This window comes from Pimephales promelas, chromosome 24 (assembly GCF_988280905.1).
Source record: "Pimephales promelas chromosome 24, fPimPro1.hap1.1, whole genome shotgun sequence".
In the NCBI taxonomy this organism is placed as follows: domain Eukaryota; kingdom Metazoa; phylum Chordata; class Actinopteri; order Cypriniformes; family Leuciscidae; genus Pimephales; species Pimephales promelas.
In genome coordinates, this window is record NC_142792.1 from 20,598,945 (window position 1) to 20,626,069 (window position 27,125).

The 27,125-nt window shown below is 40.8% G+C and overlaps 1 protein-coding gene across 2 annotated transcripts in view; it reads left to right on the forward strand.

The window, feature by feature from the left end:
* Window positions 1–3,017: 3,017 nt before the first annotated feature.
* The window catches only part of ptprr (protein tyrosine phosphatase receptor type R), a 48,861-nt gene continuing 24,753 nt past the window's right edge, over window positions 3,018–27,125 (forward strand). For both annotated transcript variants that reach the window (XM_089126649.1, XM_089126650.1), the window contains exons 1-3: window positions 3,018–3,233; window positions 4,293–4,582; window positions 18,316–18,459. In XM_089126649.1, coding sequence (XP_088982775.1) covers window positions 3,176–3,233; window positions 4,293–4,582; window positions 18,316–18,459 — 492 coding nt within the window. In that variant the 5' untranslated portion in view covers window positions 3,018–3,175. The remainder of the gene's footprint in view (window positions 3,234–4,292; window positions 4,583–18,315; window positions 18,460–27,125) is intronic.

The window sequence follows — 27,125 nt, forward strand, 5'->3', positions numbered from 1 at the left end:
GTTTTTTGTGAAAGTAGGGTAACGATTGCGTCATAATCACGCAACTCGCTGTCGCACAGTAGGGAGATTACCATATGGACAGGAGAAGAAGCTCGCGGGCAATCGGGGAAACGTGGAGGCAAAATGACAAAATAATTCATCAGAAGACAGACGGGTTGCTCACGTCACATCTGCGTCGTCAAGCTCTGTTTGAGTCAGTTTGAGTCTGTGCGTCAGGAACGGAAGTCATAAAAAATTGCTAAAAATGGGCTTCACTTGTCTCATTTGAGTTCCTGTCCACTTCTTATAGGCCTACTGTCTGCGGTTCATTCTCATGTTAAATTTGAGCTTCTTCAAGAACCAATGAGGCCTGTCGATCATCAAGCATGTTCGGTTGAGCTTCTGATTATGTTTGCTAATCCAGTTTGTGAATAACAGCCTAAATCAAAACTGTTCATCACATAAAGCGGTCGAGTCACTTCAGAAAATGTGTTCAAAAGCACTAAATTCAAATGGATTAATTTTCCAATCTTTATTATGAACTTTTTGAAGCATCAAATGGTAGTTGCAAGCTGTCAATGGAGGGACAGAAAGCTCTCAGATTTCATCAAAAAGATCTTAACTTGTGTTCGGAAGATGAATGAAAGTCTTACGGGTTTGGAACGACATTAGGTTGAGTCAATTTTTTTGGGTGAACTATCCCCTTGGTTTCACAGACAGGGCTTAGATTAAGCCACGAGGCATAAGTTTAATTAGGGCATTTCAGTAGCTTTTATAAATGTGCCTTAGGGGAAAAAACCGACAACATTACTGTTGTGCAAAACAATGGCACTGAAATATTTCAAGATCTGTGTCAGTGCAAGTTGCTTTCAGTTAAAACATCTCAAACATGTATTTTAGTCTGGGACTATAGGCTTAAACCTTGAATGGGGTAAAGAGAAGAGATATAGAATGATAATAGTTATAAAGATCTGACCAATCAAAGACAACATCTGGGCCATTAATCCCCTCCCATTTTGTGTAAGTTTTCTTTCCATTCTACCAACTGATTATTTTTGTATAGTCGAAACTGACAGTAGTTGCTAGAAAGTCACATGACTTTTAAAAGCAGCAGATACTATATAATTTACCAGTGACATATTACGTGTAAAAAAAAGGAGAAATACTTATATTCTTATAAATCAATCTACTGTCAAAAGTAAACAGGCTTTTGGACGTGTTTTATTGTTTAGAATGAAATGTATCAAAATATTAATCGCAATGAAATATCTTTAGGAATGGGAATGTGTCACTGAGAATACTATTTAAACAGATTAGTTTAGCCTAACCTTCTAAAATACAACATTTACATTACACTTATTTTTTTTTTTTTTACATTTTACACTTTATTGTCATTAGCCTACTTTTTTAAATCTAATTAAAATGAATTTTAAAATGATTCAATAATTTGTCAAATATCTTTCCAGATAAGCTGCTTCTCATGGTCTTTGTATTACGTCTGTTTGTTCTGGTCTTTAAAATTATGTTATGGTCTTTGAAATTACAGATCCATGGACTCAACTCCAGGAGTGCAGTTACCCTCCAACTAATCGCATAAAATACATCAGATCTATTTTGGGCGATGCATTTTGGCAGAGATGCGTTTTGCTGCATGGTGAATGTCAGACATCAGATTGCCATGGCAACAGCAGAGTCTACAGTACATGTTCGCCACAAGACGACACAGCAGACTGACTTGGCAGATCGGAATTTTTTAAGAAGAAAATCATCCAAAATGATCTCCTCTTAAGAGCTCATGAGTAAGAAATGGAGGATTTGTGGGGTGTTTATGAGGTGTTGAAGATGACGATGAGCTGTGCTTGAGGATGAGCATTCATCGTTGTTGAAGGAACATACTAGAAAATAAATGTTCATTGAGGCGTCACTAAACAAAAACATGGCATTGCAGTCAATGTTCTGGTTTTTATGAATGCTAGCCTGAGTTCTGAATGAAGGTCATCATGTGACTTTGTCTAACAGCCCTTTCTTGATCAAGCCTGGTTTATAAAAGAAGCTTTCACACAAAGAACCAAGTGATGCTGACTGAGAATCAAAGACTACATTTCACGCCAGACTGCTTAAATATCTACCTCGCTTTTAAGTTTTTTTTTTTTGCTTTTAAGTACCAAACTCTCTCTCTCTCTCTCTCTCTCTCTCTCTCTCTCTCTCTCTCTCTCTCTCTCTCTCTCTTCTGTGCCTTGGGATTAAACATCTGATATCTTAATTCTTTTTGACTTGAGCAAACAATATTGAATTGCCTTGACAAATCCTTGTCCAAAAGTTGCCAGGTCTTCTTAATGGATGCAATGATCTAATCAATTATCATGATTTAAGATAGCACACGTACATCTGCAAGATGTCTGTTAAAGTCACTTCATCAGGAAAGTATCTGCTGTTTACGAACATCTGATAGACGTCTATGTCAGTTTGACATCTGACAGGAAATGTCCAAGAGACGTATTGCAGATGAGCAAACTTCACACATCAAATAGACGTCTCTGATGGGATCAGTTTCGAGATGTGCGGAATCTGCAGATGTATTTATTCATTAGTAAAAGATGTATGTTGGCAAATAAGGCTTGTTCATTTTTCATCTTATAATTTTCACCAAATTAATCAATCGTTCCTTTGAACGGGTTCTCAAGACTCTTTAGAACTGGATTGCAGAGCATTGGACTACAAGAACCTAGTTTGTGAGGTGAGTGGATACTTGAATCCTAAACAACTTAGCATTAAACGTATAACAAACAGAAGTAAATTGGAAAGACAGCTCAAACATTACTGAATAGTTAATTGATTCATCACAGAAAAATATTGTTCAGCGAGCAATAGAAATGTAGCCTATATACTCGTTTTACTACAGTTGTATTTGACTAAAATAATAAACAGGTTTAAAAGATTACAATTTAAAAGATCCGGTCTGGACCAGACGTAACATAGCCTGAATCGGTTCCATACAAATGAATCGATCAAGCGAATCGACTCGATAAATGAATCCTCTCGGCGCTAGAGAGACACATCAAGGGTGTGTGATCACAGCAGAAGCGGAATTATTGTATTAAACAGCAATCGTTTCAGTGTCTTAACCATAGAGACACTGCAGCCTCGATTGACTTTCATAAAGGCATAATGTATTTTTAATAAAACGAGGAGAATCATGTTCGTGAACGCGGCATTACACGTTATTTCTTTATTGATGGGATTTCACGTCACAGGTGAGGCTAAAAACAATATCGATATCGATGTTTGTTGTAATTTCCTCATTTTCTACTGTAAGAGTAAATTCGGCGTTTGTTTGGTAAATAATGCACATGATGTGTGTTTAATAATATGGACAATTGGATCATTCGGAGGCTAGAAGGAGTAAATAAAACCAATTTCATGTCATGGAAATAGTGAAATATGCGAACCTTTATTAGACAGGAAAATGTTTATCTAGTCAACATTTCTAGTCAATGCTTAAATTAATAAGAATAGCCTATCACCAATGCACAGTCATTTCTGAAGCTCATATCAGGTACAGTAGATATTTCAGATACGCAGATATTCATTACTTTTTCTTTTTTTTCTTTTTTCTTTTTTTTTTTTTTACTGTTGCCGATGTCTTGCTCCTGTCAGGTTTAAAGATATCTTACTTCACTTTTTAGCACTTAACCACAAAATCATTCTTGATAATTTGCAATATTTATTAAGGCTGAATTAAGTGAGTTTTCTTTCTTTTATCATACTGAACATTCTTCTAGTTACATCTAAACCATCAACGAGATAGATAGACTTTGGAATGACATGATGATTAGTAAATGATTAAAACATTTTGTAGTGAATTATCCCAAAGGGAAAATAAAAAATAAAAAAGACATTTATTGTAATTTTTCGGGTTCATCAACACTCTTAAAGATAAAGTACTTCATGGAACCATAGATGCCAATAAAGAACCTTCATTGAATGAATGCCATTTATTTTAATTGGTTGCTCAGGCTCCAAGTGGTCCAAGGTTCATTTGTATTGTACATAAAAATCATTTCCTTTATAAACTCACCAGTCAGTCAGATTTAATTACGTTGTTGAGTTATTGAAGTTATTCACTTTGAGTTATTGAAATGTTTTCATGTGCATATTTACAAAACAAGACAACAAAAGTTATATTTAATATGGGATATAATAATAAAATGTATATTATAAAATGTACTGTTGTGGCCCTGTTGTGAAATTGGTTTAAAACAGTATTCCAGTCATTATATAGTAACAGCTATGACGTGAAACTCTTGTTTCAGGGGGCATTACTGAGGACGATGAAGTTTATCAGAGACCCCATCGACGCATAGCTAATGAAATGACTGGCCCAGTGCATCAGCACTCGGGTGTCCACAACCAGGGAAAGGCTTTGGAATTTCATGGGGAATTGCTTCAGACCCAGTCCCGTGGTCGGTTGGCCAAGCTGATGCCTGCGGTGTTTCTAGAATCCATCCAAAGAGCTCCACAGAGGCAGTCAGGCATCAACTTCCAGCAAAACATCGACCGTGTGGAGAACAAGCCTGTGTCTGCCCACCACACGGTCACAATGGTGAGACCCTACACACATTAAGATATTTTAGTTACTTTAAAAGAAGCCAGGGGTGTCAATCAAAGGGGAAGTCCACACAAAAATTTTAATTCTGTCATCATTGAGACTTTCGTTCATCTTCGGAACACAAATGAAGGTCTTTTTGATAAAATCTGAGAGCTTTCTGTCCCTCCATTGACAGCTACGCAACTACCACTTCAAAAAGAGATTATAAAACTAATCCATATCAATTGAGCGGTATAGTCCAAATTTTTTTAATTTTTGTTCCAAAGATGAATGAAGTATTACGGGTTTGGAACAACATGAGGGTGAGTAATTGTGAGAGAATTTTCCTTTTTGCATGAACTAACCCTTTAATTTGAATCAGTTGAGATGAAATAATAGAAATCTTTCAGCATATTTTTAAAGACGTACACACATACAGTACCTGGATATGCCTTTTATGTAGTGTGTTTGGTGGTCTCTCAATCAGCTTTCTCTGTTAGAACAAGAGTCATATTTTCCCCTCTTAAAGGGTAACTAAACCCCTGGTCAGAGCTTGACTCCACCCACTGGCAATATTTGAAAAATGCTGAAAAAGTGGGCAGACCCCAGCGGAGATAGAGGGGACGAAATAGATGCTAAAACACTATCCTGATCGTTTTCAATAATCGCAATTCCAACTCCTGACTCGCTACAGTGGTTTTGATGAAACAAGCTGGTTTTTATACTGCCAAGAGCGTGGTGAGCTGAAACGTGTATATGTCACAAAGAACCGCTAACATCCAATAGGAAAATTCAACTGCAGTAGCCACCGTTCAACCCGAAGAGGGCAGCACTAAGACGTTTTTACACCATGTATTGTAGAAATAAAACACTTTATACAGAAATTTCAAAAAAGTTACTTGAATCAATGACTGGTTTTAATAAAGATCCATTCTTACAGATCATTAACTAAAAAAAAATTGGTTTAGGGTTTAGTTACTTTTTAATTTGTTTAATTCGACAGACTGATCTCATGAAGTAGCGTGTTTATGACACGCCAATTCGTATTTCCATTTTTGGCGTGCTATCAAGACACATAATCGCTTTTCCGCGTGTTTATGAACGCCGTTGACTTAACGTTATTACTGTATATATAAATATATGACTTACCTCAACCCCGTCCCTAAACCTAACCGTCACTGGGGTTAATGGCATTTATGACTGGACATTTGACGGCGTGTACGGACACGCGGAATCACTCGGACGTTAATGGCGTAGACATACACGCGGATAGCTCAAAATGCGTAGAGATAATGATATGTTTACGCAAAAGTCATGATGTCATGTTGAATTCGAAGTAAAAAACAAGAAAAGAAAAATTTGGTATCAATATTTCTCTGTAATGATCCTTGATACAATGTTAAAATTGTTAAATTGCAAGTGTTCATACTTAAAGGTATAGCGGAGGATCTTTCCGAATTTTAGAGAAGACCCGCCCTCTCCAATTTTTAAAAAAAAAAATGCACATGCACAAACACAACACTCTTGCTCCCGAGAGGGAACACCTATTACGCCTCGCGCAATTATGTTGCAAATTATAAACAAACTCAAAAACATTCATAAAAAAGACAACATGTCAAATGCCCTTTCGTGTTTTATTTACTTATTATACTGATCGATTGAGAGACCGAGGACTCAAGACATGATATGTACAACCCTGTATCACACGAAATACGTTCTGAGGAAACTATTTTGCAATCGCAATTACGTTAAATGGCAACATATAAGCAGTGCTATGTCTCATTGTCGTAGGTTTTAATACGTTATTTTTACACATAGTTGCATATGTAATGGAGAAGTAGCTTGTTGCATTTGTGTACTAATAAACACACAAGGTTTTAGAATATTTCAGCGTGATACCATTTACCATTTGGTCAAAAGGCTTTAGACGAATTGAGATGTTTACCGTGTCTATGCGGTGCATTGTGCCAGGACTAGCATTGCTAAGTAGCTTGCATTAATTTTTACTAGTGATTTTAAATGGATTTCTCCAAATAGCATGACAAACTTTACCTGTCTGGTAGAATCTTCGCGACTGCGGCATCAGTGAGAAGCCCAACCTGTGCTTTTAGCGCACGCCAGCATGTGATATTAACCCAAAATCACTCTGGTCTTGTTTCTATATTCTGCGGCCTTTCCTCTTCTTATCATACACTTCGTATACATTTTTTCTCTTTCGACCCTCAGCCATTTTCAAAGGAATGGCTGAAACCGTAACTCCGACATAATACACCTGAAAGTGAAAACTACATAGGGATGAGCACGTACGACGGCCTTACGTAAACATATCACCAGAATGATTGACACTTAGGTGGACCAATAGTATAGACTACCCACCCGGAAAAAGAAAATCCTCCGCTATACCTTTAATTCCAAACATAAACCTGCGTGTCTTGATCACTGAAACAAGTATGTTACTGACTAGATCAAAACCAGAAGGTGCAGATGTGGCCATGTAAGGTGCCAGCAATGTTACTAGGGTGTTTGCTAGGTGGTTTTTTTTTGTGGGGTGTGTTTGATGTACAATGACAATGCACAGTGAATTCTGCTTAAAGGTGCATTGCGCAACATTTCATGTTAAAAATACCTGTTTTTCTAACCCATACATGTTTAAACAAGTGGCTGAATGAGCCCTTCTCTGATCACTGCGATTGCCTCTATAATCCTGTACAGTGAAATAAATAAGAGGGATTTGGGACGGAGTTCGAGACTGGGTGTGACGTCATGCGCATTCACGCTCGCCTGGCTATATCTGGCAGGCTTGTGTATTCGCTGCCATTCTCAGTATCAGCGAAGACAACTCGAAAATTTAGTCAACTTTTGACAAAAGTAGAAGATGGATTCAAAGAGACCGGCTTGTAGTTCATTCCTAATCCCAACGCAAACTCCACGCAAGACAAAGAAAATAAAACTTCTGTCCAGTGCCAGGCGTCGGAATAAGACGAGAGTCAACATCGGGAAGCTTTCAACAAATGGAGAGATCTCCGGTCTGCTTTAGGGCTCAAACGGGTCCTATACAAAGTAGTAACTTATATTGTTCACGAATGTGTTTCATCGTAAGTGGATACAGTAAGCACATAAAACAGTTCAACATGGAGATAGATGGCAACAAAAACCGAAGTTTTCTACTATCCCCGTTTCCCCTTCACACCTACACTCACATAAGTGTGTAATTTACTCAAATGCCTTTCCTTTCATATATTTTAAATGACTTGCAGATTTATAACTTTATTGCTGATGCTCCTTTGGTTATGAACAGCTTGTGCAAGCGTGCATGTGTGTGTGGTCCATGAGCGTGCACACCTCTGGTTGAAGTTTCGCTTGTCGAAAAACTCCAGCCAATCATTTCCAAGACAACCTAGAATCATTGGACAGTAAGTGCGTCAATCAAACGGTTGTACCATACCCCGCTCCCCCCTCACACGTGTGTCCTGTGCGCATACTCGCAGCTCGTGACCCAGTCACAGTAAGTGCAAGTCGCCCCGGTACAATTCTTCGAATGGGTGGAGTTAGGGGCAGCGCTGGGGGAAAGAAGGTAGGACCTTTTGAGTTGTGTATTTTCAAAATCTGCTGGCCGTTACATTAGACACAATACATTACATTAGAGTACAATACATTAGGAGAAATTAACTAGCCAGTCACCACTTTTTCTAAAAACTGTAGTGACTTTGTAACATCAATTGTTTGAACCTTGTTGGTTCAAAAATATAGAATCGTCTTTAAAGGTGCCATCTAACATAATACATCAAATCCTACTCCATATTCCATAACAGATGGGGGCAGTATACCTCCAGAAAATGACTTGTGCTCCTACCATCGCGCATGTTATTCAAATCATTTGACACGATAGTAAAAGGTTGGAAGACCGCAGTTTCACGTAGAGCATTTGGAGATTTTTTAGAGATCAGAGACTCAATGAACAACATCTCAATGCTAAATGATGAAGACCGCTTTATAGACGCCTGTCTCAAAAACAAGCTGGTGCATTTCGACTATATGGGAAAATAAAAGCTTGGGCAATTATTTGAAGTTTATGGTAGGCCTATTCGTTTTGTTCATATTACACTTTTGTTAGTGAATTAATTTGACAGACAGCATTTGCTGATGTTGATCAAGCTAGCGCCGTGAATTCACCGTGAGACACACGCAATTGACACTTAGCAAGCAGGTTAGTTAAGCTCTCAGATTCTGTCAATTTTAGTACGCAATTCAAAGAATAAATACCGTTTTGGCGCTTGTACATGTTACACTACAGATCCCTAGCGCACGTGAACCGATCGTCTCTACTAGCTAATGGAAAAAGGACATGAACTCTGTTGAAAGATATAGTATGCTACAACTTACCAAAATATATTCCTCATGCATAATGTCGACCAATCATTTTTTGAACTCTTCCCTGAACTGAAATGTAGTAGTGGGCTGTATTTCCACACGACTGACAACAGGTTCAAGTACACACACAAGCCGGCGCGAGCGCGACTCACTCGTCTATTGCAGTTTGGCTGGTGGTAACGTTGCCCGCCCACATACCGCCTCCCATGGCCGGAACCGGTATTACGACACCTGTCGGGCCGGGGCTAATAATTTAGCATGCTAATTTAGGTTAATATCTCGGCAGCACTATAACTTGTCAGTTTTTTAATGACATCATTGCGCTTATTTCTTCTCATTCTTTTGATGCGTGTAGCTCATTTTTCGGATATTGTTACATCAATTATTACATATGGCACCTTTAATGGCGTCGTCATGAAGGAGTAACTTCTGCTCCGTCCCCCACCGGAGTCACCCTTTGGTCAGTCGTTGCTCCACTTGCGCCATGGATATACAGGACATCCGCTACATCCTTTTTCCCCTATGGCTGCAGTGGACTCCTTTCTCCCTTCAGCTTCACCTCTGTCCTCGGTCTCACCGACGTCACCTCAGTCCTCCTCGGGTGATCTGGCTCCACCTATGAGGCTCGTCGCCACGACATCGCCTGGGTCGCCAGCACCAGCGATGTCGCTCATCGCCATCAAATCTCCGTATGTGCCATCGGATCCTGGGCCCTCGTCTCTGTTGGTCGTCCCCCAGATGTCGACAGCCACGCCTTCTACATCTAGGCTCCTCCCGCATTCGTTTCTGCCGTGGGCTGTCGGCTCTGGGGAGCTCTGGGTCTGTGCCATCGGACTTCCTCCACCTTCAACACCTTCGTCGTCCCACCAACACCAGCCCTTCACCCCATCCTGCCTCCATCCCTTCAATTCAGCCTCCCTGCATTGTTTCGCCATCTCCTCGTCCGTTATCATCATGAACTTTCATTCATTCTCTGTTCGCTCTATGTTGCATTTAGTGTGTGTTGGCCTTCCTGTCTGTTTATTTTTCTATTATCGTCATGAAACTTTGTGTTGGAATTATATTCATCATCTACCTTCCTGCAACCACCCGTTACAGTTAGATTATTGTTGTAAATAACCAACACTATCTCACGACCAAGTCGTACCAATTCGACGCATGATTAAAAAGTGGCTAATTCGTACGACCTCACTCGTACTAATACGTACGATTTGTCTAAACCCACGTGATGGTTAGGTTTAGGGGCGGGGTAAGGGGTAGGTCATTCGTACGAATTCACACGAATTGGCCAACTCGTAAAATGTGTACGATTTAGCAAAATCGTATTAATTCGCACGAGTGAGGTCGTATGAATTGTTACGAATTAGCCACTTTTTAATCATTCGTCGAATTCGTACGACTTGGTCGTGAGATCGGGTTGAAATAACCAACGTGTCATATGTCTACTTTACTATATTTGTTCTCCATTATTTTGCTTTGTTTACAGATGTTTGATTCAATCACGGACACTTGCGTCATACTCCCGTGTTCCCTTGGGTGCTAGAGCACATTCACACATGCACAAACTATGGGTACGTTTACTCGACAACATATGCTTAAAAGATTTTTCCACGTACAGACGACCCCCCTCCCCCCAAGTAAGTTGTAAAGTAATGCCTTACTTTTAAATTCACAACTGAGTTAATTTTTCAAATGAGTAATGCAACGCAAGTTACTTTGTTTTCCCATCTATTGTATGACACCTTATGTGCCATGATGATGTAATATATGCATTAATAGATTTTAACTTCATGATGACTTTAAAGAAACAACACTCCTCTATGTGATTTGCATGATTTAAGTTGTTTTATTTGAAATGGTAGTTTAGGTATATGAGTAACATCGATGGATATACTTGCCATAGCAACACCTCTCATAAAAATGAATAGGTTTGACATTGAGTTTGGCGCTGAACATTTGGCTACTGTCTATACGTACAAGATTAAATGATGTGTTTTTGCGAGTACAGTGAGGAGGATGTGTTTTATGGTGGGGTGAGATGAACTCTTTCAACCTCAGAGCCAATTACACTAATGCACCTGATGCGAGACCTCTGGAAGCTTCCCCACTCCCACGAGGTGTCCAAAAAAATCAATCACAGCTCGCATATATCACCACTTCAGCGCACGCACTCCCTGTGAGAGTCACACATTTATATATTTATTTGCTTTAATGCCGCTGAAGCTTAATATGGGATGTGCTCAGTACACAAAAGGTCACTGCAATTTGCTTGTCAAAATTAATGCAGGTTCGAGGACTACTTCAGTGTGGGTGGTAATTAAAGTCAACATGAAATCAACATCGACCCTGCTTATGTCATGATTGCTGTGTTTTCTGTGCTCGTTTTGTGGACTTTTAGTTTCTTCACATTAGTCCCTCATGGTTTGTACCAGTGTTCTTTGTACATAGTATGACTCTGTGTCCGAAATCACTTCCTATACATTTAAATAGTGCACATTTTTGAGAAGACAAATTGAGTACAATTCATTGGATTCACTCCCATAATGGACATCTGCAGAACTTTTTATTCACTCCCTCAGTATATTAGTGGAGTTATGTAGGGGATAGTAAATAAAGTTATAGGGGGTTTCGGATACAGCTTTTTATTTCCTATATATATATATATATATATATATATATATATATATATATATGAGGAACCTAACCCTTATAAGGAGGTTTGATTTCAGGGTTGACTCCAACTCCCACCGTAGGACTTAATGGAATCGACTCCATTAAGTCGATTTGCTTTAAATGAAAACAAGGTCAAGAATAAAAATATAGGATTTTAGTTGTTATTAAACACTAAATGTATTACTTTTTTCCAACATAAAGAATTACACTCTGTCTATTAAAACAACACACATTTACACTGGTAACAAAAGCAAACAGAACCCATTAGTAATTCTGATTCACCCATAGGAGCTGCACCTGTAAATTCTGTTTTTGTGATGTTTGAGTTGGGGGAGGCTCGACGCGCGAAAATGGTGCTTTCAAGGTTGTTTTCAAGGCTGTCAAGATACAGGTTTCATTATTTTTTCAATTTAATTTCAGTATTGTGATTGATTAATTAATTAATGAATGTAACTACGTTTCACTTGAATTAATCTGCGACCATCTTTCAATCGCTCTGAAAGAGTCGCGGCGCAGCTGTAGATTACACAAAAAAAAAGTTTCGGCAAAACTGCGGCAGTAAAAACTACATTCTGGTTGTCTACCTACTGTATGCTTTATTTTTGTAATTCCACTAGTGTCGCAAAAACTAAATACTTCACCTTTAACAAAACAAACTAGGCAATCCACAGGTGAGTAAACAACTTGGCAACTTTACAAACTTAACAAAGACAATTACCAACAACTTAAAGGAGTAGTTCACTTTTCAAAAAAACTTTTGCTGACAACTTCCTCACCCCCATGTCATCCAAGATGTCCATATCATTCTTTCTTTAGTCTAAAAGAAATTAAGGTTTTTGATGAAAACATTCCAGCATTTTTCTCCATATAATGCACTTCAGTGGGAACCAAACGGTTCAAGGTCCAAAGACAGTTTCACTACAAAACGAGTCATTTGGTCCATTCAACGAACCAAAACAAACAAATTGGCTCAGAAAAAGATTCATTCATTTTGATAGACGAGTTCGAACAGGAGAGTCACGAACGAGCATTGCAGTACAGAGCAAGGCGAGCATTTGAGCTTATAAAACTTAAACTTTGTTATTTATTAATTATATGAGCGATCGTTTCGCTTGATAAGACCCTTATTCATCGTCTGGAATCGTTTAAAGCCCTTTGAACAGTTTGCACTTTTGTTATTTTGGGCCATGTGCCTGTGTCATTGTCTGATCCCTCCCCCTCGTTACCTGATGATTGTTTGAGTTCTTCGACCTGTTCCCTCCTGATTAGTTCCCTTCTTAAGTCTCCTCTTGTTTGCAGATCTCTGCTGTTAGCCTGGGTTCTCCCAAGGTTTTTTCTCCTTCCAATCTGATGAGCTGCGTCCCAATTCGCTTACTTATACTATGCCCTAAAAGTATGTACTCTTTTTGTGAGGAAAAAGTACATACTTTTGAGTGTGTAGCAAAAGAGTAGGCAAGCTTTGGGACATACTATCACGTCATCTTTAACGGACAGCTCTGTCGCGTGCATTCTGTCACCGTAAACTGCCCTGTCAATCATCTTGTCACAGTTAAAATCCTCCATTCTATCTAATTTTATTTCCTACCGTTTCGGAGCGCACGTTCATCTGCCAGTTGTGGGTCTTTCATGCTCTCCTCATGTGTTTGCAATTTGAATATAATGATGCATTTAAAACGTAATGGCTAAACGTGTCTTTACAAAAGTTCACAATGCTGCTGAAAATGCAATATAATGTGGACAACATTGAATAAGTTCATTTTCGTCAGGTTTGATACTGATAATTAATCACTCAAAGCTCTTTATCTAAACCTCTCTACACAACCGCGGGGTCTCGCGCGTCCTCCGTATCGACTACGTGTCTGTAGTTTTTTAACACTTTTTACTCGTGTTTGTAGTTCTAACCGAATCCTCGTCCAACGCGCAATGGTTTGTGGGCAATATCAGCCGTTAGAGTGTGCATCGATCTACACTTCGGATTCTGACCGGAAAAAGTAGACCATCCGGGAATCTTTGAAACACTCATTTCAACATACTACGGTTTGGGACGTACTAATTCTATTTTCGAATACTATTTAGGACGGATAGTATGCGAATTGGGACGCAGGGATGGAGTTGTGGTTCCTTGCCACTGTCGCCTTGCTTTTGGCTTGCTTAGTCGGGGTTATTTAGTATTTAATATTTAACAATATTATTGATCTGTGTTGTACTACTTTCATGTTATCACTGTGAAGCTGCTTTGATACAATCTGTATTGTGAAAAGCGCTATATAAATAAATGTGACTTGACTTGACTTGACTTGTGTCGGTACGTTGTCTAATGTCTCCCATTCCCTGTGACCCTCTGTTCAGGTTCTGTTGTTGTTTTATTTTTATTCATTGTGTTTTTCCCCTTCGTGGGTTTTTGCTTTGTGTTTGTTTGGTTTTGGTAATAAAATTATATTTTATCCAGCACTTGATTTCTCACACCTTTTTGATAACACGTACCGTGACAGAACGTACCGACCACTTGAGGACTCAGCGGAGAAGGTGGAAGACGTGAGAACAGAACGGTTGGTCACCCTAAGATCTCTGCTCCAGCCACATGTGGATTAAATGGAGCGAGCTTTGCCCTGCGGAGAGGGAGAATGGAATCTCCTTATTCAAGTACTTTGCCTTATGTGCTCAGAGGAATGTGGAGATCAGGGCAGCCGGTGATCTGTTGGGAAGAGATGAGATCAAGACTGTGACTAGCCACCACATTAAGTCCCCTGTTGACTCTCAGCGGTTTGAGGGAACCCGTTTGGCCAGGAGGAGGGGCGCTTGTCCAGAGGTCCCTGTTCTGGTGGTCCCGAGTTCGGTGGTCCCGAGTCCGGTGGTCAGGAGACGGAGGAGGAGGAAGAAACACGTCCCGTCTGCCCAGTTAGAGACTGTTCATGTCCCGTCAGCCCAGCGAGAGACTGTTCACGTCCCGTCAGCCCAGCGTGAGACTGTTCACGTCCCGTCTGCCCAGTCAGAGACTTTTCATGTCCCGTCAGCCCAGCGAGAGACTGTTCACGTCCCGTCAGCCCAGCGAGAGACTGTTCACGTCCCGTCAGCCCAGCGAGAGACTGTACACGTCCCGTCAGCCCAGCGAGAGACTGTTCACGTCCCGTCAGCCCAGCGAGAGACTGTTCACGTCCCGTCTGCCCAGCGAGAGACTGTTCACGTCCCGTCTGCCCAGCGAGAGACTGTTCACGTCCCGTCTGCCCAGCGAGAGACTGTTCTCGTCCCGTTTGCCCAGCGAGAAACGGTTCACGTCCCGTCTGTCCGACGAAAGACTAATCAGGTCTCTGTATCCCTGAGCTGGGACTATCTGGAGCGTCTGATTAAGACGTTGGAGAGACCTGTCCCTGACCCAGTGCCTGTCCTTGACCCGGTGCCTGTACCTGAGCCAGTGCCTGTCCCTGAGCCGGAGCTCATGTTGGTTCTGGACCCAGCGTTTTTGTCTGTGTTTGTGTCTGTTCTTGTGACTGTGTCTGTTTTAGTGTCAGCTCCTGAGCCGGAGCCTGTTCCCGAGCCGGAGGGAGAGCCAGCGCCTGTTCCCGAACCGGAGGCAGAGCCAGCGCCTGTTCCCGAGCCGGAGGCAGAGCCAGTGCCTGTTCCAGAGCTGGAGCTCATGTCGGCTCCGGACCCAGTGTGTGTGTCTGTGTTTGTGTCTGTCTTTGTAACTGTTTTTGTTCTAGTGTCTGTTCCCGAGCCGGTGTCTGTTCCCGAGCTGGTGTCTGTTCCCGAGCCGGTGTCTGTTCCCGAGCCGGTGTCTGTTCCCGAGGGATCTGCTCCGCCCTGGCCACCCGAGGGGTCTTCGCCGCCCTGGCCGTCCGAGGGGTCTGCACCACCCTGGCCAGCCGAGGGGTCTTCACCGCCCTGGCCAGCCGAGGGGTCTTCACCGCCCTGGCCACCCGAAAGGTCTACTCCATCCTGGCCACCCGAGGGGTCTTCACTGCCCTGGCCACCCGAAACGTCTGTTCCGCCCTGGCCACCCGAGGGGTCTTCACCGCCCTGGCCACCCAAAAGGTCTGCTCCGCCCTGGCCACCCGAGGGGTCTTCACCGCCCTGGCCACCCAAAAGGTCTGCTCCGCCCTGGCCACCCAAGGGGTCTTCACCGCCCTGGCCACCCGAAAGGACTGCTCCGCCCTGGCCACCCGAGGGGTCTTCGCCTCCCTGGCCGTCCGAGGGGTCTGCACCGCCCTGGCCACCCGAGGAGTCTTCACCGCCCTGGCCGCCTGATGAGTCTTCACCGCCTTGGCCGCCTGATGAGTCTTCACCGCCCTGGCCGCCCAATGGACTCTGTCTTTCGCCCTGGCCGCCCGATGGACTCTGTTTCGCCCTGTCCACCCGGTGGACTCTGTTTCGCCCTGGCCACCCGATGGACTCTGTTTCGCCCTGGCCACCCGATGGACTCTGTTTCGCCCTGGTCTGTCCCTCACGTCCCGCCCGGGTCTTTCCCTCCCGTCCCGCCCTGGTCTGTCCCTTCCATCCCGCCTGATGGAGCGTCTGGTAGCCGCTCCGTAGGGAGGGGGTAATGTCACATGCCTGTCCTGTCTTGTGTTGCACATGGGTGTTTTGTTATTTTGGGCCATGTGCTTGTGTGCTGATGATTGTTTGAGTTCTTCCACCTGTTCCCTCCTGATTAGTTCCCGTCTTAAGTCTCCTCTTGTTTGCAGTCTGTGTCGGTACGTTGTCTAATGTCTCCCATTCCCTGTGACCCTCTGTTCAGGTTCTGTTGTTGTTTTATTTTTATTCATTGTGTTTTTCCCCTTCGTGGGTTTTTGCTTTGTGTTTGTTTGGTTTTGGTAATAAAATTATATTTTCTCCAGCACTTGAGTCCTCACACCTTTTTGATAACACATACCGTGATAGAAAGTGTCTTTTGGACCATGAACTGTTTAGTTCCCAATGAAGTCCATTATATTGAGAAAAATCCTGGAATGTTTTCATCAAAAACCTTAATTTCTTTTCGACTGAAGAAAGAAAGACATGGACATCTTGGATGACATGGGGGTGAGTAAATTATCAGCAAAAGTTTTTTTAAAAGTTAACTACTCCTTTAAGGTAGAAACACAGGCCAAGAAAAAATGCAACTAAATAAGACACAGGTGAAAAACATAATCAGTAACCATATCAGTTTTTTAATCTTAATCGATTTTAAAACTGTGAAAGAACAGAGACATAATGACAGTTTCAACCGATTTGTAGAATTATAATCCTCTGAACACACACACACTAGATGATTCAGCCGGACTGCAAAATCACACACTTGTTGACTGTAATGATTTCTCATTGAGACGAAATCCCAGGGAGACTCGTGAGAACTTGATTTAAAAAGAAAAACAAATAGACAACAATCAACGTCGTCAGCTGGCTCTCCTGGAGCCTGTTCTGTTTTACAGTGGAAAAACAAAGTAGAAAAAAAGGATTTGGGTGATCTTTCTCAATACTCCACTTTCGTGGCATGTTTGTGGCTGCAAAATTTCAGTTATAGATACATGCAACATCCGGTAGGTGTTGCATATTTCAACCACTGGTGATAGAGACATTTTAAATGAAATTTCAATAGATAAATTCATGTCACACAATGAAGTATTTCTCCTGTACCTTTACACTACAGTTTTTTTTATGCTTAACATTATATTCACATATTCAGACATATTTTGATTGTGTAGTTTACATGTGGCAGGTATATTTTAATCATATGTTTATATTGTTATTATTGTTACAATCAGTATATGTAAAATTATTATGTGTTTTTAAATATTTAATCTTTGAAATGTTATACTGTCCATTCTTATCATGAATAATCATATAATTTAATATTTTTTCCCTCTTGGGTCAAGTTACAATGTTAGTTTTTTATGCCTAAAACAGTGATAATTTTGTAACATATAACTTATTTAATCTTCAAATACTGTTTTAAACACACACACACACACACACACACACCCTTGCTAATTACCAATTTGCTTTTTTACTGTTTTGAATGGAAATTTGATTTTGATAGTTGCTCTGCTATTACAAATAAAAATAATCCATTCTACAGCCTCACAGTAACTGACATCGTGAAGTTACTTATCATACAGTTGGCCTTATTGACATATAAATGATGTTCATCTGTCTGAGACCTGAAAGCTGCAGAAGTTGTCACCGCTCAGTTTCAATAACAGCTCTTTTTAACTTAACTTCATTTCATTGGTTTCACTGTATAACAATATTTTCTCAAAAGATCAAGGAAATATGATTCCTTATGAAATGAGGCCTTTACAGTGTTGCAAACGTTTAATCTTTCATTACATCACATAGGGTTGTCCCTGTTCTTCTGCCTCTCTCAATTCCCATTGCGGTTTGGGAGAGAGACAATGAAAGATTTGTCTCAAAAGTTATTTATTGATCTTTGATGTCAATGTTCCACTGTCTGGAAGATCTGAGGCTATAGCTTCTGTTCCCACCAGCAGAGGGCACAATCCTCAATTACTCCTGCTGACCCTTATTTAGACCTGTGTAGATATGTTAGTTTGTATCTACACAATTTGTTTGTTATTTGTTAGTTTAGGTGCAATTCTAGGTATATATATATATATATATATATATATATATAAACCATATATTTTTGCATGGGCTTTAAAACCATTCTGTTGATTCTAAATATCTTATAAAGGATATTGTTCATACACCATTCTTCATGTTTTTAGGAGGAAAATGATGACATAGAACTGTATGTGTCATCTGTTGGAGTATCAGAACCAATGGCCCATGAGGAAATGATCCAGTTGCTCAACATCAACACCCTTCACCACAGCTCTGGGCCGCTTGCAACCACTGAGGCGTCCACTGAGGTTTGTGGGCTAACTGCTCTTGTATGAAGTTACTGTCAGCTGTAAAACTATAAAACATACCGTTCAATCATTACAACTCTTGGTATAGTTATAGTATGTTAATGGATATGACAATCTTAAATGAATTAATTTTGTCTTGGTGGACTAAATCTACAAATGCTGCTGCACAGAAAGTGTGGACTGTGAGCTGCTGTGAGCATATATTTGTTATACAGAGGTTTGTGTGAGTGTGTGAGTTTGTGTGTGTGTGTATGGATGTGTGAGTGTGTCATTATTTTTTAGTTCAGTTTTTTAGTTTTTTACTCCTTTATCATCATGCACTGACATATTAAGTGATGTTTTAAATCAGAGACTCGTGTTGAGCAGCAGTGTTTCTGACCTCTTGTGATCGGATCAGAAATATTTATTTATTTAATTTTGCTGTATGGGATCTTTTCAAATATATATTTAAAAATAGTTATTGCTATAATATATTTCAAAGTATATTTACATAAACATGTTTTGGCCATTTTTGTATTTTATATATTTAAAAAAGCATTTTAAAATTCATTTCATCCTATATGTTTCAATCTAAGAAAATACATTCACATGTCACATTTGAAGAAAAATGTCTCAGGGTACAACTGTAACCATGGTTCCCCAAGTAAAGGAATGAGACACTGCGTCCTAAGACTCTATGGAGAACCGGTGTTGACAGCGTAATCGGTGTCTGAAGCACAAGTCTAAACAAGACAATAACCTATGACATCACTAGAGGCAGAGGTGGGGGACTCGAGTCACATGACTTGACTCGAGTCTGACTCGAGTCACAATTTTCAGGACTTGTGACTTGCTTGATTAAAGTACAAAAATGACTTGACTTGACTTTGACTTGAGAACAAGTTACTTGAGACTTGACTTGACTTGAAGTGGAAGACTCGACAATGACTTGAACATATAATAAACAAACAGCAATACAGTTAATTAAAATATATATATATTGTGACATCAGCATCACTATATCGGCATCTGTGCCTTTAACGCTGCTCAATTCAAACCGCGCCAAACGGAAGTTCCGGGACTGGGAGTCTCACGCATATTGATAGCGTCTCCCTGATGCCCGCAAATGAGTTAAAATCTCCCGGAATCTTGAGCGAGATACTGCGCGTATAACATATATAGCGTGCGGCGTGTGCACGGCAGAGATATGGGAAGCCAAACAAACCAAAAGTGGGACGAGACAGCGGGGCTTTACAGAGCTCGTGCCGCGCAGACATGTCATCTGCACGGTTCAATCAATGATCCGAGCCGCGCAGCCGATTCGTCAGCGCAGCGCGGACGTGTTTCCTAGCGACACTCAATAGTCAGCGCTGCACTGACCAATTTAAAGCAACGCAAACCATATGCTACATACTACATGCAAATAAATGTACAATAAAGAAACCCCTCCTTCCTTACAAAGAATTGTTCTCTACTGAAGTTTAGGAGTTAATTATGGAGAATTCCATAATTAAAACAATCATTTGTTAATATTTATGTAAATTTAATATATAATATACATAATATTATTTAACATGTAATATTAAATATAAAATATGTTAATATAACATATTACCATTTTTATTTTATATTTATTTTAAACATATTTTAAATATGTTAATATAACATATTAACATATTTTATATTTATTAACATATTTTATATCCCCCCCTCCCTAACATTACATTCATTGAGATATACCTCCCTGAAATGAATTCTTGTAGGTTGGGATGTCTGTATATGCAGCATAGATATACACGGCTGTGCAGCTGCAAATGCGTTTTACATATAGGTTTCAGTAAATCGAGGAAAAGGAGTTTCCGAAGACATTTGTTGGCTATGATAAGAAAAACTACTAAATTAAAAAAAAAAAATGCATTTTATATTCTCATACATTTCATACATTTTAGATTTTATATTTTACATTTATATAAGATATAAGATATTACATTTTAGATTTCATACATTTTAGACCGTTTCAATTAATTTGAATTAGACAGATTGGATTATACATCTTAGAATCGATACATCTATAGACTCTGAACGTTTTGTGTAAACAACACAATTTTATTTTATTTTCAGATATTAATGTAGCACAGATATGCATATGATTAATATAGCAAATGTTTATTAAATAAGATACATAATATATGTATAAAAGTTCATCTTTTCTGTGCAAAAATAAATATGTATCGAAAAAAATTACCTCTATTTATTTTAGTAGTGTGACTTGACTTTACTTGAAACTTATCAGGACTTGACTTGACTTGCTTAGGGTGAACCCTTGACTTGACTTGACTTGCTTGATTTATCTGAACTGCGACTTGAGACTTGACTCGAGACTTGATGGTTAAGACTTGAGACTTGCTTGGACTTGACCATGTGTGACTTGTCCCCACCTCTGACTAGAGGTATCTTTAGTACACATCAATAACAACTTTGTCTGAAGGAGATGTGGGCAGGCATACCCTTCTCAGGGAATCTTGAGTAAATCTTGAGGCGTTCCCTATCGAATTGAAACTCGCACTACGTCCTAGGACGATATATGGGGAAGAAATGCCCTGGTCCAGAGTGACTCTCTTCTCTAGGGCCAAAAACCCTGGCAATAGATACTCCATGGGCAGAGCTCAGGGCTTGGTATTATGGCCTTTCAGGGGACATTATACCCCTGACGAATGGAGGACTCTGGAAAACCACCCTCAAAATGAGAGGAGACCTAGTAACACTCTAAAACAATATCATCAAAGAGGCTAGCAGACAGCCAATGATCTGATATAGTATTGAAAAGGTGAGCTTTAAGAACAGAAGCCTCAGCACGACGATTCTCTGAAGCGAGAGGAGGCCTGCTACTTTCTACACTAAGGTCTGCTTACCAAGGAGGTTCAAAAAGAGCCTGACAACTCCATACCGCTATCACCTCACCTTGGAGGCTCACATGGAGTCATACAACTTCATGTTATTTTATGCGAAGCTGTAGGTAGTGGAGGTCTCAGCATGACGATTCTCTCAATCAAGAGGAAACCTAACAACGCTTCCCTAATAGTGGTTCCGCCAAGGAGGCTCACAGAAAGCAATTCAAGCTGGCGTGACCACTCAGACGGAGCTCTACGAATGGAGGCCCTAGCAGGACAACTCTCTAAAACAAGAGGAAGCCTAACTACATTCTAAGCTAAAGACTGCTTACCAAGAAGGCTCAACAAGAGCTCTACAATAGATACTGCTATCCAAGCAGAGCTCTGGGGAGCGGAAGTCTCAGCAGGATGACTCTCTCTTTACTCCACCAAAGACAGTTCCACCAAGGAGGCTCACAGAGAGCCATACCACTCAATGTCACTGTCTGTCACAGAATTATATTGAAATCAGAATAAGCTCATTACAGGGAGAAGAGGCCCTTGCCCATAACTGGGAAGGTTCTACTCCATGCTCATACTAAATGACCAATGGGAGCTAACATGTACAACCATTGTAAAACCAGTAGTATGATTTGGTCTCTAGAATCTCTAGACCATAAAACAGGAAAGGTTCACCCATGGTCGAAAGAGCTCATCCCAGGGACTGCCGTCAAACCCGAGGAAAAAGCCCCGTCAGGCCCCGAGCTATGGCAGGGAGACGTATTATCTTGTTCCCTGTTCTCAGGGAACATAGGTTACAGTCGTAACCTGAGACGTTCCCTTTTGAAGGGAATGAGACAATATGTCATTGACACTTTGAGAAATGAAATACACACTCCGCCATGCTGAGGGGAGTGCATGCCCAAGGGCAGTGACATTTGTCAGAACCAGTAATTCAAAGAACAATGAAACCACTTGCCATTGGGTTGTCAGTGACAGCATTCCCTACCGGTCATAGCCCAAGCTAATTAACCAAGAAAACTGCCAGAACATAGTTAATAGGATGTTTATCTGGGCCAGCTCAAAGGCTTAGGACAACTTTCTAATAAAAGGGGACACTTTTAGGGTGTGTGGCTAGGGGACCCAAGGGACTCCCAGCCAGTCACTATTCAGGAGAGCATGCTTTCTGAAATGCCACCAGGCTGGCCTGGTGATCTATACTAAGATCCACAATCTAGCCATTGCCTGTCTGTTCGAGACACAGCCTCCGGAAATTGCCTTGGAAAAGGCATCCAAAAACCGAAGGCCTGCAAAGCTGGCAGAAACCATTCAGTTCCGGATCACAGAGACAGGATCCCCCCGGATAGTGTGACTCAACCTCAAGAAACGACGGAAGTTGTCCACTCAAACCACGGGTCTACACAGTGCTCGTCCTGAACACTGAGGAAGTAAGAGACCAGGAAGGTGTACTGAGTAGGGGTCGACCGATATGTGATTTTTCAGGGCCGATGCCGATACCGATTATTACAGATCAAATAGACCGATAACCGATATTTTAAACCGATATATATATATATATATATTAGCCTATGTCTGGTGTAAAACTGTAAATTAATGTCAAAATTAAGTTTTGACAAATACTTTCTTTAAATGATTTTAAACATATCTTTGAATATGAGAACTGTTATTAATAATAATAATAACAAAGTGCAGGGAGCACCCAGCAGCATTCTGTAAACATTTAGTAAAACTTAAAGACTCTATTTTAATGTTTAAATAAAATTTTAGTAATCAAAAAGCATTTCTAATTAATTAAAATCATTAAACTTATTCAATTTATTTACAGTTTAACAAAAATTACATTTTTAGGGCTTTTTGAAAAACCGAACTTTTATTTTGACGGGTAGCCGTGGAGATCTTTGAGTTTCCGATTGTCTATGATGTGATGATAACTTTTCTCAGTTGAAGCATTAAAAAGCTCATGAAGTGACTAAGCGAGCGACTCTGGAGATGTTGTTTATGCAATCATGATGTCCTCATATAATGATCCGAATGAGGCTGAAAACAGCGCAAGCGTCACGCGTGCTCCAGTGTCTGTTATTTGTGTGTGTGTGGTAAATGAAATCACGCGTCAGCGCCATTCATTTAGAGACACGCGGGATTAATATTTAAATAGTCTTTTTGCGGTTTGGTTTGTACTGACCTGCTTTTTTTTTTTTTTTAATTCATCAAAAAGTTGACAAATTCCGTGATATTCCACTTTATACAGTAAATTCTGTTTTTATGACTGGAGTTCGCGATTCCGTCTGTTTACTGCATCGCGGAAATCACAGGGCTCTATTATATTGAGGTATTTTGCAACTTCAGTGTATTGCAATGCTTCTTCAGCAAAATCTGCTGCTGCCTTAACTTTGAGAGACAACTGATGCCTTGAGAGACAACTGATGCGTGATCAGTGAAGCAGCTCCAGTCCAGTCAGCGAGTGCTCTCGGTGTGAGAGTGCAAAACTTTCCGTGCCTTCAGCTTGCCGCGCTGATTGGCCGGACTCGTGACTCCCAACAAATCAGATGTGCGGGGACATAAGTCTAGTCTACAGAGTTCCGACAGAGGTGGCTGGCTGCGTTAGAGCCAAAAATAGCGCATTTCAAAATAAAATTATTTTATCGGCAAATCGGATTTGAAAATGGCCGATACAGATGAAATTGCTTAAAATTGGCGCTGATAATCGGCCAGGCCGATAATCGGTCAACCTCTAGTACCCCCCTTTATGGGGAGCTCCAGTACATGAGGGCTCATATCAGGAAAGCCGATGAGGCCTGAAACCTGATAACCACAGTATGTGGGAGCTCACATTCAGGAAGGCCAGGTAAGGCCTGTTACCTGACATGTGGAAGCTTATAACCCGGAAGGCCTGGTGAAGCCTGTAACCTGGCGACCACAGTATGTGGGAGCTCAGCTTACTTTACAATACATTACCTGCTTACCAAACATGTCCCTGGCTCTGAACAGGAGACGAGTTCTGAAAAAGAAGAGAAAAATATTATTTGCGTTAAAAAAACATCACTCAACATAAAACCTGCAGCGTGCAGAATGAAGCACACCAGGACTCAGAAACTCAGTAACCTGAGTTCTACTGTTTCACAAGCCAAGTGAAGGCGCTCCTATCAACCAAGCTGAAGCGGGCATGATGAGTTCAGAGAATTCCTTAACTCATCATAGGCCCTGCCCCAGGTCTGATGTAGGAGAAGCCTGGGAGCGATGGTGGTTAGGAGACAAGATCCAGGGAGGTCAAATGTCTAACTGCCTGAGATATCCTGCCTCCCGCTTAGGTTATGCCTCTTATGCGCCCTACTCCCTCTGCTAGGAGGAGGGGGTGCACAGGAAGCAACACTCGCCTTCTGGGTCTGTCTGTGATCCTCCGTCTGAGACCATGACGGACCAGGCCCTCCTGCTTGCCTGGCCTGGACCGAGGACCTCCACGGTATGCAGCTCTTAAACTCCACAGAGCGCAGCTTCGCTTCCCTGAACATATCGACCACCATCTCGATGGAAGGTCGAAAACCTCGGAAGGCGAATCGAGGAGAAAGGTTATTATTTCTCCCCGATGTCAGCCTGGTTGAGCCACAGATGCCTCTCCATGGCCACCATAGCCATCATTGCACAGCCGATGGACACAGCAGACTGTTTGGTGGCCTGGAGAGCCAAATCCATGGTGGGGCGCAACTCTGCGACTGCGTCAGGAGACAGGCCGGCCCCCTGATCGAGTTTCTGCAGCAGGTCGGTTTGGTAGGCCTGAAGGACCACGAGGGTGTGCAGAACCGCACCTGCCTGACTTACTGCTCTGCCATTCAAGCATGATGTTGTCTTAAGTGGCTTGGATGGCAGGGTTGAAGCTCCCCGAAGACCGACCAGAGGAGAACCAGTTAAAGACCCATCAGAAATGAAAAGAATCTCCTCTACATCAACCTGTAACTCACCCTCGTCAGCTGCAGATCATCCGTGAGGTTAACGCCCGTGTCCAGCTGATCTGCCACGTGCTCAAGCACCGTTGAGCCTCAGCCCGAGCGGGACCGACACCACGGGGTTCAGATGCCGCACCCACTTCCCTTGAGAAGTGGGACAGACGAGAGCGGAGAGTTCTAATAGAAAAACTCTCACAGTTTGCCCAGGCAGAAAACGCACAGATCGTGTGAGTCCTCTGGTGTCAGATATCTGGGACACTGGTCGGCACACTTGCGAAAGGAATTTCTCCTCTTCTCTGTGCGCTTCATTTTTTTTTTTTCACTTCTCAAACAGACAAAACAGTCGTGAAAACTGAAAACGAAAGGATGATGTCACGGTTTCAATGTGCCCTTTTTTATTCATCCAGGTTGCGTGCTCATCATTCAAACTGATGATGCACTGGCTGTTGCCGGTCAACATGTTTGCTGTGAGTTGACACTTGATTTCAGACACCTGTCATGCCTGAGGCATTCCCCAAAGCGTCAATGACATATTGTTGAGTTCCCTTCTAAAGAGAACCCACGTGCAGATTTATTCAAATAAACAAAATACAAAATAGACAGACTTGAATTTGAACACATCAGCAACAGTTATAGGGAACAAAGTTAGACAAAGGAACAATGAAACATGAGACTTATGATTGACAAGCCTGAGTACCTGAGCATGATCAAGACAGTAAACCAATGATAAAACAGAACTGATGAACACATGACAAGACACATACGACTAGGGAAGCACATAACATGATCACATCAGGAGCAAGGGAAACACAAGACTAACAGGAAACATGACTATAAAAATAGGTGTTTGACTTAAAGCAGTGTTTGGCATCAAAGTTCTGAAAGCATGCATAGCCGTCTGCTCTCTAATCAATCTCGCGGTACTTTGAGGTCTTACACCCATCGGTCTGTGCAGCATTGCTTCAAGTCGAACATACCTAATACGCACATGAACAAGAACAAAACCTAAACAAATGTGACATAAATGCTGAAAGAAGCATGGCAAAAGTATTTTTGAATACACTACATAGGCAATGAATCATAGGAGATAAAACTGTGATTGAAAATAAAAGCAATATTTCAAAGAAAAGTATACGTAATTGTATTTTTTGAAATTTAACAATATTTTTATTCTTCAACCCATTAAAGCATTTAAGGTGCTTTTTCTACCTGATTTGACCATTAAAAATGTCTTTCCTCTTCATAACCCAGAATTCCCAATTTTTTTTATCATATAAACCACCATACCATAATTCGATTTTTGACGTTTTTTTTTTACGTTACTTTAAACCTAAAATTATATTATATTGACAATGATATAAAAAATTATATATATACAATAACAGGGTAATCTTTGACACTAATACAAAGATATTGTTTGAAGAAGGTTGCATTTATAGTTTCAAATGAAATTTTTACTATACATTACATTACGTAGATCTTTAATATACAAGTTCACTTCACTTCTGGAAAAAATTTTTTTGTAAATGCATCATATACAGTAGAACATCACATTTGATGTTGATGATGTTTTGTAATACACCAATATCAATTATTTATTATTTATAGAATTATTTACTGATTTTGCACTATTTTTTAGCTTTTTGTTGCAGTATGACAAGTGCATTTTAAGTACAGTTTTAAGTTTCATGTAAACTCTCCACTAATATGAGATCATTATTAATGATTATTAAACATTAATATGTTATTTATGTAACAACTACCTAAGGACAGGTGAATGTGTGTTGGTTGCAGTGCATTTCATCCAGTGTGTGTGGGTGGGCAGGTTTAGGGGTGGAGTCAGTCTCTGTGTCAA